Source organism: Barbus barbus, assembly GCF_936440315.1.
Source record: "Barbus barbus genome assembly, chromosome: 23".
NCBI classification, from domain to species: Eukaryota; Metazoa; Chordata; class Actinopteri; order Cypriniformes; family Cyprinidae; genus Barbus; species Barbus barbus.
Window position 1 is genome coordinate 16,625,478 of NC_136751.1, and position 21,311 is coordinate 16,646,788.

At 41.2% G+C, this 21,311-nt stretch overlaps 1 protein-coding gene across 1 annotated transcript in view; it reads right to left on the bottom strand.

Moving 5' to 3' along the window:
• Positions 1-20,998, bottom strand: part of LOC306842890 (ras-specific guanine nucleotide-releasing factor 1) — a 43,028-nt gene extending 22,030 nt beyond the window's left edge. The window contains exons 1-3 of the mRNA XM_079374055.1: positions 20,341-20,998; positions 4,635-4,741; positions 2,303-2,450 (exon numbers count right to left, since the gene is read on the bottom strand). Of these exons, the coding sequence (XP_079230181.1) occupies positions 2,303-2,450; positions 4,635-4,741; positions 20,341-20,616 (531 nt within the window). The 5' untranslated portion in view covers positions 20,617-20,998. The remainder of the gene's footprint in view (positions 1-2,302; positions 2,451-4,634; positions 4,742-20,340) is intronic.
• Between the last annotated feature and the right edge of the window lie 313 nt (positions 20,999-21,311).

A 21,311-nucleotide genomic window follows, 5' to 3' on the forward strand; every position in this document is an offset into this window, starting at 1 on the left:
ATTTATTGGGCGCCGACTGAAAGAGTTTATTATGCTGCGGACCAAGGATGCAACGCACACAATACATCTGGGGTCATGCATATTCAGCACACCATTTCATACAGCCAGCTCCATTTGCACTTTAAAGTAAAATGACTATTTGATCTGGCTGATGAAGAATACAGCAGGGATCATAGTTCTCCTGGAGAGCCGTTTTTTTATGAGCAGAGATGCAAAGTGAAGTGCAAAGTAGTCTGGAGAAAGCTCTTGAAAACCAAATGCTTCTCACACCACTTTTCATTCTCTCTACTATTTTCCTTTTCAGAAAAGAAATGAGCATGTAATATGGGTCACGATGATTGACTAGTCATCCAACAACGGACTAGTAGATAAGAGGGGCAGACTAGTTTTTTTGTGTGCATATGCTGTAATATTAGTTTCTATATATATATAAGTACTGGCCATGTGTTTGTTTTTTTACAGGCCATTTACAGTGAACTCTGATTCATCACACATTTTTTTATTGTTCCACCTGTATTATTATAGTGGTTATCAGTTTATTTTAAAGGTCCCATGACATGCTGTTTTTTGGATGCTTTTATATAGGCCTAAGTGGTCCCTAGTACTGTATCTGAAGTCTCGTTCCTGAAATTCAGGCTTGGTGCAGAATTTCAGCCACTGCGAGCCAGTCCCAAAATGAGCTTTCCTTAGGACAAGCCATTTCTGTGTCTGTAGCTTTAAATGCTAATGAGGAGGAGAGAGGCGGCGCAAAGTGGAGGGTGGGTGTGTGTCCTGCAGCTTGCGGCCACGGTACCATGCGCTAATGTTGACAGTGGATGTATCGCAAGGGCTCGTAGACACGCAGTCGTTCAAGCTTTTCAGTTTGACCCAGAATCTGATCCGGATGGAGAAGCACCGGATGAAGAAGTTGCAACTCAACGGCTACAGCAGGACGTCTCCGAATGGTTAGTTTAAAATATTGTGTCTGGATACGGTCAGTGTTTCCCACACATAGACTTTACCTGGGCGGGCCGCAACAATATCCACCGCTCGCTGCCATCAGCTCCCGTGTCTCACACACACGAGCGCGACTTTAGCACAATATTTAGTAACTTTCAGACCCTTTAGGCAGCTTTTTTTCCCATAACGATATACATACATACTAACAAACCTAGCGACTTGTCTCCAGTACTGCCCCGCGAGCGCGAGGTCTCTCTCCCGGCGCAGTGTCGCCTCTCTCGGCGTCTGTTCTGAGCAGCGAGCGGCAGAGAAGCAACACTTTCAGTTTGCCTTAAAGCAGCAGACTCATCAATAAATCATTTAAAAAACAGCGTTTCCAAGCACTTGTTGCTTACTGACTGTTTGGAGTTTCAAATATGAACATAATTTGTCTGTTAATATGCGCAGTTTATTACTCGCAAAACAGTGCTTCGCTCGTTTGCAGGCCATGATGTCTCTCGCTCGCCTCGCACGGTCGTAGCTCATTTTCTCATGGGCGGGCAAAGCAGAGAAAGGGGAGGTAACCTTTCCCCGTATGACGACATAAAGGGAAGATTCCAGATCGGGCCATCTGAGCTTTCATTTTCTCAAAGGCGAAGCAGGATACCCAGGGCTCGGTTTACACCTATCGCCATTTCTAGCCACTGGGGGACCATAGTTAGGCTAGGGGAACTCATATTAATGTTAAAAAACCTCATAAAGTGAAATTTTCATGCCGTGGGACCTTTAAAGTAAAAAGCAGATTTTTACAGAAATAGATTGGTATATTAATATTATGTCACTTCATGAAATTTATGGTTGTAAAATATACAGGCACCAATATGCCATCCAGCAATTCCTAAAATACCTTGTAAGCATTTATTTTTTAGTGAGTTTCTGGCAACCAGCTGCTGTTTTTTTTTTTTTTTTTTACAGTGCATGATAAACCTTTATCAGGTGAAAAACAAGTACACTTCCATAATGCACTTAAATTGCTCTATTTTCGCGCACTAATTTTGTACTTAATATACTAAAAATGATCCTTTAGTACTTCATAAGATAAACTTAATATCATCTAAGTGTACTCAACTGTGTTATTTTGAGACACCATGAATATGAACTAAAATGCACTTTTAGCATACTATCTTTGTATTTAAAAAAATTATTTAGCTACCACTTGTAGTACACTTGAGTGTACTAGTGTATGAAAGATGGGTTCAAGTGTACTACAAGTGGTAGCTAAATACATTTTTTAAATACAAAGATAGTGGATATGATCGACTGGATTTTGGCATGTTCACTATAGATAAACAATCCCTACTGCACTTTGAATTACAAATTTTACCTCTGATTTTAGACGTTCAATCTCAATCTCCCCATCTTCTATCTGTTGTCGAAGTTGCTTAGCAACTGTTTTCTCGGTCTCCACGATTTGGAGTAGATGGAGGTACTTCTGCATGAGTGTTTCATGCTCGGTGGCCAGGTTTCTGTAGCTGCACACAGAACATACACACACACACACACACACACACACACATCCATCCACAAAGGCATAAAGGACACAAACACAAACATGAGTGCGCGCACACACGCTCCACACAATGAGGAACATCACGTTATACTAGAAATAAAGCTCATTAGCAGAGACACAGTGTTAACACGTAACCCCATAAGCACACACTTTATCAGAGCAAACTGTGAATGCTCAAATTCAACAATTAAACAGAATTGTTGGAGCAGCGCTTATCTCAAAACAGCAAGCAAATTCAGACGCCTTCATGTTTATGCACACAGATTTAGAACTGCTGCAGGGCATCCAGAGATAAACAGCCAAAATAGTCCTCCAGTACAGATTGAGAACAGAACAGAGCACCATCCACCCTCATCACAAACACAGACCCGCTCTACAGAACCACTTCTCCTTAAAAATAAACTAGACCTTCTGATTATGAAAGAGTATCTTCTGAGTGTGTATTATTTAATACCTGCAAAACTGGAATTAAATTACTTAATTGGTGAAATAATTAAATGCAAGAACCACACATACAGTCCAAACATACACTACTGTTCAAAAACCGTGCAAGGCTGCATTTATTTGATCAAAAATACAGTAAAAAAGCACTAGTATTTTGAAATATTATTACACTTTGAAATAACACTTTTCTATTTTAATATATTTTAAAATGTAATTTATTCCTGTGTTGGCAAAGCTAAAATTTCAGCGTCATTACTCCAGTCTTCAGTGTCACATGATCCTTCAAAAATCGTTCAAATATGCTGATTAGGTGGTCAAAAATATTGTATTATCATCAATGTTGAAAACAGTTGTGCTGCTTAACATTTTTGTGGAAACCTGATACATTTTAAGTATTCTTTCATCAATACAAAGTTCAAAAGAACAGCATTTATTTGAAATAAAACTCTTTTGTGACGGGAAATGTCTTTTTTGTCACTTGTGATGAAATGAACACATGCTTGTTAAATAAAAATATTATTTTCTTTACAAAAAAACATTGAACAGCAGTGTATAGTGTCTTAGAAGTGACGATAGGAATAAGTGATGTAAATTAGTCAAAGAAGTGACAAAAGTTACTAATAATATAATAGCAATTTAATATTTCTTTCTCTTTTTTATAAAAAGACAGCAAGCTTTTTAAGTGCTAGTACATTAAAATAAAGAGCAAATCATCATTGTTAGTTGTTTTTTAAAAACTGACACAAAGGATGATGGGAAATGCAGTTTTGTAACAAACTTCATTAACTGAAACGTTTAGTGTATTTTATCAAGCTTTTTTGCTATTATATAAAATGTTAATGTTTACATATTAAATTGCATAGTAAACAATCAGAATTACATCCTATTATGCTAATGCAATATGCTATTATTTGCTTCCACTATGATTCTCAGAACTCAGAAAGTCTTGGTTCAAAGAAAACCCTGACATGGTCGTGTCAATTCATAAAACAAGGCTCACACAAAAAGACTAAAAAACCTTTTAAACTATTAATCACAGTAATAAACCAACAAGTCAAAACCATTTAATCTGATTATCCGTTACATTTCAATGCAAAAATGCACAATTCTTTCACATTATAAAACAATTGGATATATTTTTGAAACAGTATATTGGATATAAACAAGGTTAACCCTTCATGCATAAACTCTTACACAGTGAACAGACTGAAAACATATCAGAATTCACATTTGTCTTTGCCTGCATTACGGCTCTTTGTTATTAAAGGCACAACATGTTGTGCTTTGTTTGTTAGTTCCCAACAGAGAATTCAAATTCGAAGTTCATTACTAAAAATAAACAATATTCCCTACAGAACCTCTGCAACATCCAAGACTGCTTAAACAAGCTTCAGGCTAATTATAGATAATGAGACATGGGATCTGTCCACTTCACAAAATATCCTCCTCTTTATTTATTTTCCCCCTTCACATTTAAGCTGTGTGAATGGATCAGTATATGGAGCATAAACTAAAGCAGAGAATCTTGCCATTATGAGAAGGCCGTCTTCTTTTCTCTGCAGGTAAGTTCTTACCTAAATCAACTTATCCTTAAGCTACAGTAGCAACAAACATGCCAATTTAATCCCTTTTCCTTCCTGTCCACTGAAGTAGACAACAGTATATGTGATCTTTTCAAATTTCACTGAAAGACTTTACTTACCTGGCATGTGATATTGCTGCCACCCATTCATCGCAGTCCTTAACATCTTCTGTACGAAGCTCCAGAGCCTTCTGATTCTCATGGTTGAAGCTGACTGTGAAATAATACTGTAAAACAGAGAGAATAAAAATGCATGTTAACTACAATGCTACACAAAGAATCTCATTTACTACACTTGTGGATGAAATAAGAGTCAGTCAGAGTTTATCTTAATTACCAATAAATAAAAAAGAAAAAAAAAAGAAACGGAAACAAAAGATAGTGTGTAAATATATATCTAATTTCTAATTTAATATATTTTAAAATGTAATTTATTCCTGTGATGGCAAAGCTTTTCAGCATCATTACTCCAGTCTTCAGTGTAACATTATCCTTCAGAAGTCATTCTAATATGCTGATTTTGTGCTCAATACATATTTTTCATTATCGATGTTAAAAAAGCTTAACGTTTTTATTGAAAACTTGATACATTTTTTATTCATTTTTGATATAGAAAAAAAACAGCATTTATTTAAAATTTTATATGCATGATACAAGACCACCTGTCTGAGTTTATATCTTGATAATGACAGCTAATTTTATATTATCCATTAATAGAGGTAAAAAAAAAAAAAAAAACACTATGTGTCTCATTTGGGCTGAATTGCCCAAGAAACTGATGACAATTGGCACAAATAAATAAAAACCATGTATAAATATAAACAACAAGTCTCTGTGCAATGAACATCATTTTTGAATGTGTCATTTTAATGAATCTTCTAGTAAAAAGATCAGCAGCCCAACATCTCAGATTGGTACAACATCAAATATGAACAGGAAAACCCTTTGCATATTGTACAGGATACAGTATTCCATGCATAACCTCACCAAGAACACCAGAAATAAGGAACTGCATGCTTCCACCTCCCTGATTTTTCGGACTGATGACTGAGAGTGCATGAAGAGTTCAGAGAACACAGAAAGCATCTGCTGGGTCTGAATGGATGTGCTAAGGGAAACTTCGATGTGCCTGAGATAGCTCCAGTTCTCCAGAGGAATACCATACAACATGTAAACTGGGAGCATGGCGCATTGCATAACTGTATGCTACCTGTTACCTAGCAACTCCTCTGTGCACTAGTGGCTATGGCTCTGTATGTGCTACCCATTTCTCTCCATTTCAGAAATCCAGGCCTTAGCACTGAATCCCCAACAACCTCCATTTCTGCTGCACAGCAGACCTTCAAGATGCCTTAGCATTGCTAAATTACATCACAGCCATTTGTCTCATGCAGTGGAGACCCACTGACAGCAGGAAACAAGAGATTGAGGGAGCAAACGCACAGATCGCTATATTATATATTTGGCAAACAGTCCTGAAAGAACTTATTATTCAAATAAGAGAATTAAAGCTTCTCAAAGTGTTGTTTCAACACATTTGACCATACTTCAATTAATTCTTCAGATTTCTGCAGATTTTTCCACACTATCATAAAATTCTAGAGGGTCTAGTGGGTCTGTTCATTATTTAAAAACCCAAGTCACAAAACAACTTGTAAGATCTGAACTGACTTAAAGTAACCATTTTAGCTAAGATATATAAATACAGTATATCAGATTTAAGAGATCATATAAAATTCTAAATTGTATTTGTCAGCGTCATCCAGTTTTCTTCCACAGTGCCATGAACAAAACCTCCACAAAGCTTCAACGTAACAACTTTACTACTGTTGCTGTCTGCCACAGAAAACAAAACCTGGTTTTATTTGGATAGTTTTAAAAGATTTTTATCAAAATTTGTCAAACATACTGTAAAATTAACATGTATAACACTAATAAGCACCAATTAACTTAAAGGTTAATAAAATAAATAGAATATGTATATACATACAGTATATATATATATATATAAATATAACAGTTCTAAAATATAAATTATATATATATATATATATATATATATATAACAGTTATTTCTGGTCCTTGAATCTGATTGGCTGATAAGAGTGTCGATATTAGAGTTCAACAGAACTCCAACAGCTGTTTCACTGTTTGTATCACGTTGCTTGCCGAAGTTGCCATATTTCTCACAGCGAGTGTCACAGTGGACGCCAAAATCCACTATAATTTAAAAAAATAATACTGTTTTGTGTCACAGAATGCAGTTCCTCTTCAGGAACTGGAGTTGCGTCGACGACGCTTTGGGGAACGCCTACAGCGTAACAGGCTCTGAATACCAATCAAATCTGTCCAGAAAATGGGAAGGGACGTCACGGGCGAGGTGACGTAATGACCAGCTGGTATAAAAGCACGTGCGGTGAAACCGGCATCAGCTTTCTGTCATTCAGCTAAGCGCTCTGTGTCTTGTGAGTCCTATTTACCGTTGTCTGTCTGTTTGTAAACATGTCAAAGCGAAGTGGGAAGAAGAGTGAGGCGCAATACAGGCGATGTGTTCCTCCGTGCAAACGTTATTTGTGTGCGTAGGATACACACAACCAAACCACAGTCTGTGTGTGCTTTGCTTGGGAGCGAGGCATGCGGAGGCAGCCCTCGAGGGGGCTGACTGTCCGCATTGCGAGGGTTTTCCTCTGCGTGTGCTTCGCTCCCGAAAGGCTCTCTTCTCCGGAGAGGGCTCTTTCACTAGCGTTCCCCGCGGCACTGGACCCGCTTCCGCTGAGGCGGAGTGGAGACGGCGTTCGTGGGATTCGCAATGGGATCTGGCAGAGGGATCGGAGATGAGCGAGTCTCTTTCTCCATCCTCACCTGCCGGATCCCGCGACCGCTCCCCGAGTCCGGAAGCACGCGTGGCGGTTTCTTCCCCTCGGGCAGCGGCCAATGCGCTTCTCTTGTCTTCCTCTGAGGAGGTTGACATGGGGAGCACCGAACATGTCGCACCCCCTCTTTCACCCCAGTACGAGGAGCTTGTGGAGGTGATCACTCGGGCTGTAGCCAAGTTTCCTACAGTTCCAGACCTCACCTGCACACTGGAGCCTTCCCTTTTTTCCCGACCTCCACACCGAGGTGTCGAGGTCGTGGGGAAAATCCTTCTCGGCCCGCCTCTTCGCCCCCTCACATGGTTATTGCGGCCGTGTGATGGGGGCGGGGGAGCGTGGCTACGGGGCCATGCCGTGTGTGGAGCAGACCCTTGCGAGCTATCTGTCTCCTGACGCGGCATCGTCCCTGAAGGCTCCGACCTTGCCCACCAAGCCGCTGCGTACATCATCGGCGCTGGTGGGCAAGGGGTGCGCGGCAGCGGGTCTGGCTGGTTCATGTCTGCACACCATGGCGGTGTTGCAGGCATACCAGGCGGACCTGCTCAAAGATCTGGATGAGGGCGAGGAAATTTCTGCGGAGGACGTTCGCGAACTCTGCAGAACCGCTGATTTGTCTCTCCGCGCCACCAAGGAGACCGCCCGTGCCATTTGGGCGGTCTATGGCAGCCCTGGTGGCGGCGGAGAGGCACCTGTGGTTGACCCTGTCGGACATTAAAGAACGTGACAGGGTCTTCCTCCTGGACGCCCCGCTGTCGCCTTCTGGCCTGTTTGGTGACGTTGTTGACTCGGTTGTCAGCAGGCACCAGGAGGCCAGGAGGCAGGCGGCGGCGTTCCAGCGGTTTCTCCCTCGCCGCTCTCCAGCTCTCGGGGCTGCTGGGCGAGAGCAGCCACTGCCGCGTGCTGGCTCCTCACATAGGGAGGAGCAGAAGGAGATCGTGGCCACCCGTGCGCCTCCTCCTAAGCGGGGTGGAAAGAAGGGTGCGCGGCCGAAGACCTCTCAGCCTAAGCAGGATCTGAGGACCATACTTCAGGCAAGAGGCCCTGATGGTGGTGGACCAGGGCTTATGAGGGTAGCCCCCGCTGGGGTGGAGCAACGATCGCTGCAACACAGCGATCGTCGCCCCCCAGCGCCCTCAGGAGATCGTTCTGCCAACCCTGCCACCTATGGTGCTTCAGGGTGCAGCGGTCTCCAGCGAGCGCTTATTTCAGTTTCTTCCACCCGGGACCGTAGCGGAGCTGAGATGCTCGCCACCCCTTCGGGGGTCTCTGGAGCTGCTAGTTCGGTCGTTCCCTGCCGGTTCGCCGCTTCAGGGCACCAGAGGCCAGTCTCGAGAGACTGGTTCCCTTAGTAGACTATTTCGCAGAGTGGAAACTACTGCCAAATGTGTCTCGATGGGTCCTGCGTACTGTAGAAAGAGGCTACAGAATCCAGTTTGGTTCTCGTCCGCCTCAATTTCACGGGGTGATTTCCACGTCAGTGGCAGAGCAGGCTCTGGTAATGGAACAGGAGGTACATACTCTCTTAAGAAAGGAGGCCATCGAGGTGGTTCCTCCTCTCGAGAGGGAGTCCGGGTTCTACAGCCAGTACTTCATAGTTCCAAAGAAGGATGGAGGGTTGCGTCCAATTTTAGATCTGAGGCATCTGAACCGCTCAGTCAGCAGACTGAGGTTCAAGATGCTCACACTCAGGCAGGTCGCGTCTCAAATCGAGTCTGAGGACTGGTTTGTCGCGATCGATCTAAAGGACGCATACTTCCACGTCTCCATTCTTCCCTCTCACAGGAGGTTCCTGAGGTTTGCTTTCGGGGGGCGAAGCTTACCAGTATCAGGTACTTCCTTTCGGCCTAGCACTCTCACCCCGCACTTTCACGAAGTGTGTGGACGCCGCGTTAGCTCCGTTGAGACTGCGGGGCGTCCGCATACTCAATTACATCGACGATTGGTTGATTCTCGCTCAGTCAGAGCGGAGGGCGGTTCAGCATCGAGATGCTGTTCTCGCCAACATGAAAGTGTTGGGGTTAAGACTAAACGCCAAGAAAAGTGTTCTTTCTCCAATACAGAGAACCACTTATCTTGGGGTGGTGTGGGATTCGACCATGATGCAGGCACGTATGTCTCCTGCTCGGACCGAGTCGATCCTCACAGAAGTCGGGAGAGTGAGAGAAGGCCAGTCACTCACTGTAAAGCAGTTTCAGAGACTGCTGGGTCTGATGGCGGCTGCGTCCAACGTTTTACCTATTGGCCTGCTGTACATGAGACCCCTACAGTGGTGGCTCAAGACCAAGGGGTTCTCCCCGAGGGGAAACCCGCTTCGCATGATCAAGGTCACGCGGCGGTGCCTACGTGCCTTGGACATGTGGAGACAACCTTGGTTCTTGTCCCAGGGCCTGGTGTTGGGAGCTCCTTGTCACCGCGTAACGCTAGCGACGGACGCATCCCTCACTGGTTGGGGAGCGGTCACGAGTGGCCACCCTGCCCACAGTCGGTGGAGAGGTCGTCATCTCGTCTGGCACATCAACAGGCTCGAGATGTTGGCCGTGTTTCAGGCTCTGAAACACTTTCTCCCAGACCTGAGAGGTCACCATGTGTTAGTTCGCACCGACAACACATCAGTGGTCTCTTACATCAATCACCAAGGAGGTCTGCGGTCGCGCCCCCTGTACAGGTTGGCACACCAGATTCTTGTGTGGGCCCAGGGCAAACTCCTCTCATTGATAGCTGTTTACATCCCTGGGCATCTCAATGTGGGAGCAGACACCCTGTCGAGGCAGGGGCTGTTATCCGGGGAATGGATGATTCACACCGAGGTGGTGGAGCAGATTTGGAGAGTGTTTGACTGTCCGCATTGCGAGGGTTTTCCTCTGCGTGTGCTTCGCTTCTCCGGAGAGGGCTCTTTCACTAGCGTTCCCCGCGGCACTGGACCCGCTTCCGCTGAGGCGGAGCGGAGACGGCGTTCGTGGGATTCGCAATGGGATCTGGCAGAGGGATCGGAGATGAGCGAGTCTCTTTCTCCATCCATTTCTCCATACTCTCTACTTCATCCAGCTCCCCTGGGGCTGCATGCCATGGTACAGACGTGGCCGAGGCTGCGTCTGTACGCCTTTCCCCCGATCGCTCTGCTCCCCGGAGTTCTGGAGAGAGTGCGCCGGGACGGACACCGGCTGCTTTTGGTACGCATACGTCCACAGAGCTGCCATGTGGAGAAGGACGGACCAGTTGCTAGTGTGCTACGGTCCTCCTCCTCGGTCGGTGGATTGTGGATGCCATTCACATGGCTTATGAGTCTTCTGACCTCTCCTCGCCGTTGGGAGTCAGGGCTCATTCCACTAGGAGTGTGGCGGCCTCCAAGGCCTTTCTCGCAGGTGTCCCTATTCAGGACATCTGTAACGCTGCGGGTTGGTCCACGCCTCTGACCTTCGTCAGATTCTATGGCCTGGACATGCACTTCTCTTGCCCTAGCTGTGCTCCTCTTTGGACACACAGGGCAGGGGTGCGGAAGTCTGGTGCCGTTGGTATCTCGTTCCCCAAAGCGTCGTCGACGCAGCTCGAGTTCCTGAAGAGGAACGTCTTAGGTTACTTATGTAACCCCAGTTCCTCGAGGGAACGAGACGCTGCGTCACGGGGCCACACTTCCGGCATCCCTGCCAGCGCTTGCTTCATTCTAGAAGCTGATGCCGGTTTCACCGCACGTGCTTTTATACCAGCTGGTCATTACGTCACCTCACCCGTGACGTCCCTTCCCATTTTCTGGACAGATTTGATTGGTATTCAGAGCCGGTTACGCTATACGGCGTTCCCCAAAGCGTCCTCGACGCAGCGTCTCGTTCCCTCGAGGAACTGGGGTTACATAAGTAACCTAAGACGTTTTAAGAGCATTTTAGGTGAGAATGTACTTGTTTGGACTTCAAATATGTGGTTTGTTAAAGGGTTACAACACCCCAAAATGAAAATTTTGTCATTAATCACTTACTCCCATGTCGTTCCAAATCTGTAAAAGCTTTGTTTGTCTTCGGAAAACAATTTCATACTTTTCTGGGCCTTGACAGTGATAATTACTTGGCAGTCAATGAGACAGTCACAAGCCTTCAGGGTTTAATCTAAAATATCTTAATTTGTGTTCTGAAGACAAACAAAGCTTTTACGGGCTTAGAACGACATTCCTTCGTTACTAGTTCTAAAGTGACATTTTGGAATTAGTAACGGAGGCTTGAGCTCAGCTGTTAAACTGTCAACTTTAGATTTGAATCCATGGTGGAAGGAAGTAGTTCACAGAAGAGGGCTTCACAGAAGAGTAGTTTCACAAAAGATACTCCGTTGTTATTGTTTTATGTATTAACACATTCGTGCCATCGAACTGTTGTATTAACTCAATATCACACCTGTAGATATTGACACAATATCACACTTGTACTCATGTCATATTGCACATATATATATATATATATTATATAGCCTACACACACACTACCAGTCAAAAGTTTTTGAACAGTAAGTTTTTTAAAGAATTCTCTTTTGCTCACCAAGCCTGAATTTATTTAATCCAAAGTACAGCAAAAGCTAGGGGTGACCCCGAATAGTCGATGATTCGATGCTTCGATAGGAGGAGCCTGATTCAACTCCCAGTCGAATATTCGTGGGGTGTTATAATTGTGCCATTTTGGCTATATGGGGGTGCTCAAATGTCTAATTTCACATAGAACTACCGTTTTTTCCCCAATAAGTTCATATACAGCCTATTAAGATAATGCTGTAAATAAGAATCTGGAAATAAATAAGCTTTAAATATAAAATAAAATTAAATATAAATAAGATAAATATTTTAATGTGCGAGAATAAAGCCAACCACCCCTATAGATTTAAGTTTCACTTTCCATAATCCGTGACAGACAGAGGAGGATCTTGGCAGCAGGGATTTAAATCTTTAACAAGACTCAAATTGACACAGGTAGAGTGAAAGACTGGATTTTTTCAATCAGGTAGGGTACAAGTGATTTCAAAACATTTCAGCCGGGTTATATATATATATATATATATATATATATATCATGTATATTATTAATCTAGTATAAGATGCATTTGGTTGAGTTTCGGTAAAGCGCTTCATTGTAGTACTATGGTGATGATCTCTTCAGCGTGCAGCGTGAGCAGGACAAACAGCAATGCAGAGTATTAATATTAATATAATATTCTATGACTATAACTAACTATGTTAATATACTAACTATGTTAATATATTATATTTATTATGACTATGAGTGGGACTGTCATATACATAACATTATAACGAGAACACTATTATAATAAGACGCTGTGAATTTTTAGTGTTTAGTTGCCGTGTTTCTGCACGTTGTTGCATGAAGAATGCGTCTACAAAAAGAGTTAATTCAGATCCGCACAGACACGTTCATGCATTCAGGGCATTTTGTGCAGATAGCCTATAAGTTGTAATATTAATGTTATATAAATAAAGAAGCGTATTCTATATGAGATTAATGATAAGTTAAATCCCATTGATTAAAAACCTGCTATCAAATGCTTGATTCTACTGGTCATCTTTAGTGCGTGCAGCTCAAAACAGAAATGCAGAACATTAATAACTGTCATGTACATAACGTTATAATGAGAGTACTATTGTAAAAAATTTTGTGAATTCTTAGGGTTTCGCAGACGTTTAATGTTAACTATCTTTTAATCAAAACATAAAACATTATTTTGTATCTTCGAGGCGTCCTTTACACATTTTCCCTGTGTGTTAACTGTTAACGTCAGTAATTATGACTGTCAAATGTCCGACTTGACTCTTGCATTTCCCCCCCGCCCCCAAAAATAGGATTTGACTATCAGTCGACTATTGACAAGATTTGAAAATTCCGATTCGACTATGAAAATCCTTAGTCGGGGACAACCCAGGCAAAAGCAGTATAATTGTGAAATATTTATACTATTTAAAGGGGTCATTGGATGCAAAATTCACTTTTACATGTTGTTTGAACATAAATGTGTGTTGTCAGTGTGTGTACACATTCACCCTATAATGATAAAAATTAACCCAGTGCTTTTTTATTTTTAAATCCCCAATAATAATGAACACTTTCTCAGATCAGGCTGCTCTGAGATTTCTGGCAGAGTGATGTAGTTTTGCACAGGCCCCTCCCACAACTATTGACTGACACGGCTGTTTTAACGTAGACCCGCCCTGAGTGAGTTGGAAACAATCCACTATTGTTTCGACGCCGGAGCAGACAAGACTGTCTCCTAAGCGATTGAGGTGTATTGTTGTTGGATGTAATCATGAACATAGCAGTCGTCATTTACTCCAGACATCTGAGCCCCTGAAGATGCAGTGGATTATGTTTATTTTTGAAGGCAATGAGGCCCTCGATCTAACTTAATGCATTCCTGTTTGTGAGAGTCATTTGTGATCCAGCTTCACCTACAGAAGAAGTGAGTATAAGGTTTTTTATGAATATTTGCAAATCGTCTTTCCTAACAATGTGCTAGTTAGCAGCTAAATGTGGCTAAAGTTTACAGTGAGAACGGCTCATCACCCCACGAAAGAGAGGGGTGATGAGCAGAGCTCATTAGCATTTAGCCTGTTAACTGTCACCCGTTCACTCCGTGGTACGCTAAATTTACTTCACTATTTTACAATTAAATCCTAATCTAATCATGACAAACTATATATCATTGGAAAGGTCTAAGAATCCTAAATAGATATTTTAACACTTTTTTTGTTAAAAAATTATGTAGGAAAATTAATAGAGTAATTTATGACCTGAAAAAAAAGAGTGCACCTGAAAATCTACATCATAACAGGAGTTCTGACCTTTGTCACAGACATTCTTCTTAGTTGCCTTTTTACAAGATAAACCAAACCAAATGTGCTTCAAACCTACAAATGAGAAAAACGATTACAAAATCAGATAATGGAGCATAAGTTGCTTCAAATAATGTATATGACATTCAAAAATGATTGCTCTCATCTTCAAGCACAGTCTGCATAAACGAAACAAAGGAACTGTAAATTACACATTATGAAAGTTGCTGTATAATGTATGCGTTCAGATAGGTCCTTTCATATTCTTTCATCAGACACCCATATATCCCTATCTGCAACCTGTTACCTGTCACGTCAGCCTTTGCTAAATGAAATGAACCACGGCTTTGGGAAAGGAAATGGCCTGTAAAGGAATAAAAGTGTACCACCATGACTGTTACAAGTCAAATCCATAATGCACACCCTTAGTAAGATGTATACTCTATTTTTTGCATCGCTCTTCGTGTTCCCACACCTCTGTAAAGGACAAAATTTATTATGTCAGTCTTGAGCACTAATGCAAGTGCAATCTGCAAGCAGACCAAAATAGCATGCATCAGTAAGTCTACATGCACAGGCTCATTCTGTTGAGCTGCAAAAATGCAGCTGTTCCCAAAAGAGAGATGAGTGTTTTGCTATAAATGGGCCCTGACCCGTCAGAGGTACTGAACAGAACAAATTTAGCCCAAACAGTGTTAGCATTAATGAAGGAGGCGCAACGCACTACTACATGCTCCCGCAACACACACACACACCATCCCTCCAACCACTCTTTTTCTCATGCAAATAGGAGTTGCCATAGGAACCATGGGCTAAAATGCAGATATATTAAAGTAGGGCCAATAAATGAATGGTAGAGCAGAGTGATTGGTATGTAAATACAATGACAATGAAAGGAAAGGTAGCGGGATGGTTTTCAATAAAACACAAATTTGTGCATATGCACATTGCCTAAAAGCACCTTTGTGCCGAGTAAGAGCTTTTTTAGATTAATGAATAACATCTAGGAACACTGCAATCCAAAAAACAAAAACAAAACAACAACTAAATTTGATTAGAAATTAAAATGGTTGTGGGGACCGGTCTGCAAATTATAATGTGTGCATCCCACACTGAATTGGGCTGATTTTATTTCTAAAAAGGAAGTCAATATTACACCTGTGTAGCACCAAACTCTAGATTAAATAGAGCGTCCCACTTTTTCGCTCCTGTTTCTTTGAGTTGGCACACCTGGAGAAAGAGAAGAACTGTATAATGCTAAATATGAATATGGAACAAACACTACATCAAGATCATAAGAGGTTACAAGAACCTCATTAGGTCCACAAACTTTAGGTAAGATCTAATGAAGGATCTGGAATAAACAGCAGGGATGTAGGGATTTAACATGCTTTAATCCATGACCATGGATCTTTTTTCTTGAAACAAAAAAGTACAGCTTTTTATTTGACAATTGCAGCTCCAAAGACTAAAGTACAATAAACTAAAAAAGATAAATGTATAACTAATGATCATTGCATGTTTTCCGCAATGTAAAGAAGTAGCAACAGATATTTTATTCTGCATTATGACATATATCTGAGTGAAAAAGATTACTGAAAAAGGAAAGAAATGTAGGGCAGGACTAAAAGAATCACTCACAATAAGATCAATAACATAGATTTAGACAACAGATTTTATTTAAAAAAAAAAAAAGATGAAAGTCTTTATTTTTGGGTAAACCTTTCCCTTTAAGACACTGACATTTTTTAAATTATGAAGTTAGTGAAATCATCGAAATCACATGAAAAAAAAGAAGTGTGCTTACTCAAGACACATGAATTGTGATAGACATTACTATGTAATTCACTATCTGCTCCATTAAATAAATAAATAAGTGGAAGTGGAAGAAAGCATCTATATTGGCTGCTCTGCTCAAGGCAAGTATTAGCAGTAAAGCAGGCATCTTACATTATTTCCATTTTGGTGAAAACCCAAAGCTTGCCAGTGCAAAATTATTTATGCAAATGAGTTACACTGAATGAGGTTACAGTGTGCATGCCTAATATAAAGGGTGAAGTGTGCGTGACTCTGTCAAACACTGAGTCGTTGATTGTTAGGTAACGTCGCTCTAACTACGTTCTGTTCTTTAGAGGATGACAGACATGCACAGCATCAAACTCCATGCTGCATCCTGCTTTGTCAGCACAGGGAGAGCTGTTCACAGGAAGGTCTTAGACTCTTGTTGAATTGCGGTCCTTACACACAGAGATGAGCACTGCAGGCTGAAGACACAGCCATGCAGGTTTAACCAAGGTGAAACATCTTCAGCTATGTCAGTTTCCATCACTGGCTAGTAGTAGTAGTCATGCTTGTAAAACAAAGAAGAACTGATGCAGCTTTCCTTATATTTTCTTTCAGGATCACCTGATAAACCATCCTAACTACTGTACGCTTCGGATTGCCATGTTGTTGCAGTGATTAAGTGGCTGCTGCTGAATATTAACGGTGCGCTCATTAAGTTTTTGTTTACATTTTACTGGATTTTATACTGACACCTATAGGATCACACTGTTTTTGCTCCTTTTTGTCAATATTTATCATTTATTTCATGCACACATCTATAAAGTCCACATTCTTGGACTCCATCCCAACAAATTTTGTGCGTTGTTAGGGGTTCGTGCTGGTGCGCAGTATATCGCGAGTTCGCTCTCTATAATGCAGTGCTGCTGTCTTAGAATGAGACATTTGGTGGTGTGCTGGCCATGGCCAACACTTGACGTCCTGCCGTTTGTCCTCACTCTGTAGAGCTGTGGGTCATCACTTCAACACGGACTGCTTGAGTGGACATTTTATTTTTCCACTCGTACTGATTCTTTTTGGACTGTCTAGTGGATCACGGACATGCTTGTCACCATGAACTTAAATGTTTATAGTTTATAAACACAAAAGTGTTTTAAAAAATAAAATGATTAATATTAATATAGTACTATTATTGTTATTATTAGTATCCCGTCCAATAGAGTTCAACAGTTGTGTTCCTGAAGCAAAACAACACATTTGTTTTCTCCATTGGGGCATTGATTTAATGATAACTTATAAACCTTTGAAGACAGATCAACTGTGAGCTAAGAGGCTGTTGATTATTTTTTATAAGCTATTAGCCCACATTACATATAACTACATTACCCATGATTCTCCAAAAAATACAAACAAACAAAAAATGACCAATCAGAGAATCACAACAAGCAGGACATAATTAAGTCTTTTCCCCATACTCTCAAACAACTTAGATATTTGTAATATTTATCAACATCTTTTTATCAGTGGTTTTATATGTATTTATTGTTTTGATATACGTCACTTGCAATGCTTCATGGAACTGTACTTCCTTCCTTCATTAAAGCCATTAAGTTCACAGTTTTGTACGTTTGTCTTTTTGTCTGACTTTTGCTTCAAATTACGTTTTTTTGTGAGCCGGCTGGTCAGGTTTAAGGCTTTTAACAAATACTTTTTAAAAATCCCTATCCGGAAAAGAAAAAAAAGTGGGCTGGCACTGTTGGATTCTATTGCATGACACTTGGCTGTTAGATTATGACATTTTTGGAATCAAGTCTGATTACGATTCCTGGTTCTGGAATAGATGGGATTTGAGTCCAAGAATCGATTCCTCACTGTTGTTTTTTTTCCGATTCTTGTTTTTTAGATCGAAGGAATCTATTCTCGCCATGACTGCAGGATAAAAAGGTTGTAGAAAGAAGCCTTCTCATAATATGAAACTTTATTTGTAAAAATTATGATACATTTCTATAGCTCTGATTGATTTTGAATTGTAATTTTGTCTGCATTGCCTGTGAAATTAGTCATAGCTCACAGCTCAGCGGGGACATGCATTTATCGCATGAATGAAACAATATATTCAGTATCTAAAATAAATGTGCACAGTTCAGCTGAATGGTGAAGTTTACTTTAACTGTTTGCTTTGCACAAAATGAACAAACTGTACACTAAACAAAATAACCAGAACATAACAACAACACTGATGTAAGAGCTCGTGGTTTATCTGTTAATCAGATGCGTTCTCGGCCACTGATCTATAATCGCAATGTTTTCTTTCAGAATTATCATTGGCTAATAGAAATGCTTTAAAAATAACATGTTATTTAAGATGGAAATAAGATCAAGACCTTCGATCACGTCATAATCTATTCTGTCGTGCAGCGCTCAAAATTGTGGAAAACAGCCAGTTCCACCGTAAAATAACCTCTGAATAGTTTTTTTTGGAACTGGTTCATTAAAACTATCTATCCACAAGAACCTTTTCATGGAAACAAATCAGATTTCTAATCACTATTAGCGAGCATTGAGGCAAATTAATGGGTGCTTTTCAAACGGAGGGCTGCATCCTCAACTCGTTTTCTTTCAGTTTATTTTCATGATTTAAATGCGTGCAGCTTTCGTAGGATGGAGCCTTACATTTGAGAGACATAAGATTTGTTGAACTGAAAAAGGATCTGAATGAGGAGTAGATTGATGGGACCGATTCCAACTTTTCGAATCGACTCTCGATTCCCAACGCCTCAGAATCGATTATTTTTGGAATTGACTCCCAGCCCTATTTTACATTGTTGGTCATGTGACCTCAACATGGTGGCCTCCATTAGAAGACCATCCGATCCACGTACAATAAAGCAGCTTTCCTTATGTAAGTGGTGACAAATAACCTTTTAAACATATTTGTCAGAAACTTGTTTTATTCTCTCTAACACATTTTAAGAAGTAAAAACAAAACAAAACTAAGTGCACCTTTAATTTAGGCTACGTCATCTAGGCTACACATTTTTATAGGAGCATAAGTTATTGGTCAAAATAATAATACATATTCACTCTGAACTCAAACAAGGTTGGCACACACCACATAACATTGTTATAATAACTATGTTTCAGTAACAACAAATAGACAAACTACTTTGAAATGTCTGAAAAAAAGGATAATATGACATCTTTGAAGGAGTCACAAGGTTTAGCCTAATCAGCAGCATCTCTGTGTTGGATCACAATAACACGAGTGAAGAACAAATGTTGCACAACACCTTTTCAGACGCCCAAACAGTGTCTTGTGAACATAAAGTTCAGTTTTGGGAACGATTTGTTATTAAACACGTTGTGAAGACGCAGTTGCCTAGGTAGGATGCTATTAATATCAGTGCAGGAATTAAATCAATACGCCAAACAGACTGCGATTCTACGCCAGTTTTCCGCATAATGGCGACTCTGAGGTTTATAAAGTGCTTCTCGAGCGTCGTTTTCTCTCTTGTGTGAGGCAGAGAGCGGAACAGTCGAAACTTAAATGTCTCTGAGGAGAAACGCTGATAAATAACATCCTTTTTCCTGGAAAGCTGAACGGATATCAAACGATGAAAGACACTGAACTTAAACTGTTGACTGCCGTTGATACTGCAAACAAGTTTCTGCATAAACCGCTGTGGAACTGAAATAATTATGTCATTCCTTCTCCTTCGTGTCGTTATATATTCTGTGATAGACGGGATATGCTTTGGCGTAATGTTAGGGACTCGCAGCATACGTCTCCATTCCCTTTCATTGCATCTTGTTTCATAAAATGAAAGTGAATGGTGACTGAAGCTGTCGTTCTTTTTGAGTTCCACAGACGACAAAGTCATACAGGTTTGAAACAACATGAGGCTGAGTACATGACAGCATTTTGCTTGTTTGGATGAACTATACTGTAATGACAAAGAACATAAACACATAGCTATTTGTAATTAATTCCTAATTTTTGTAACCACAAGGAATCTATCTACTAATAAGTATACGCATATTATGTAACCTATCAGATGGTTTTAAACACAGTTTTATCATCTCGCAGAAAAATAGATGCTAATTTCCAAGGAAAAAAGTACACATGATAAACCCTTTTAAACAAACACACGGAATATCAGGTGCAAAAATCTCCAAGCACTGAGCAAAGCAGCAGATGCCTGGTGGTAAAATTGTTGGTTGTCTCGACGAGCGCATGCTCATCATCTTTACGCATAAAACAAACCCCCAGTCGCTGCTGCTGGAAACACAATGACCGTTTTTAGTTGCTTTACCCCAAAAGTAACTCTATTTTGTCGTTCCGTTTGTTTCGTACCTGTTTTTCTAAGCACTCCTTGGCTGACTGTGAAGGTTTGGGTGAGGGCGACCTGTCACACACACATCCCTCCAACAGGTATAATCCCGAGGGTCGCGAACTGGACTCGCTCTCAAAATAAAAAAGCATATTTTGCAACAGAGCAAACCACTTGGTGTGCCATTTTGTGTTGTCGGAGCTCTTTTTGCTTAAGCAGCCTCGCCTCGTGCCATCTTTCTTTGCCAAAAGACCCAGGTAGGTGACATGACCATCATTAAGTCGAATTCCCTTCTGCATTTTTGTGAAGAAGATGCTGGTTTTGGGGGGAAAGGCTTGTGTCGGTCCTTACATCTTCTTAGCGCCAGATCCCCGAGCAGACGGGCACTTTCTGGATTAGAAACGAAGCCTGGCACGTTCTGCCCATCCACTGCAATCACCACCTTGGCATGAAGTAGGGAAGAAGCGCAGAGAAAAACGAAGAATGCCAAACTCTACCATCGTAATGTTGTCGAATGCGTTCAGGCTTTGGAAAAAGACCCAGAAATGCCTCCCGTTACCTCTTCTGTGACGCAGTGAGCGGGGAGAATTAGGCTACAGTGTATGCGAGTGATGGTTTGTCGCGTTCTCACGTGAAATTCTCTATAAACCAGTCCGCGCGCTCACTGCTGAATGAGGCAGTGCCGTCACGTGACCAGCTTTCAGCACCTCGGACAGAGAAACACACATACTTTTACAGTCACTTGAGTTCATTATAGATCTGTTGCACAAATGATGACAGATTGCTTGATGTGAGATAAAACCATCTCGAACCTGTATTGCATTTAAATTTGTTACCAGTAAACGTATACATAGCTAATCTGCATCACAAGTGGCACATGTACCTATAAATATGAAACTATAAATATAGACACATGAATATATATATATACATAATATCAAAATGCTCCTCAAGGGTCTTTTTTCAAAAGGAAGGCTTGCGTTTCAGTAAAATC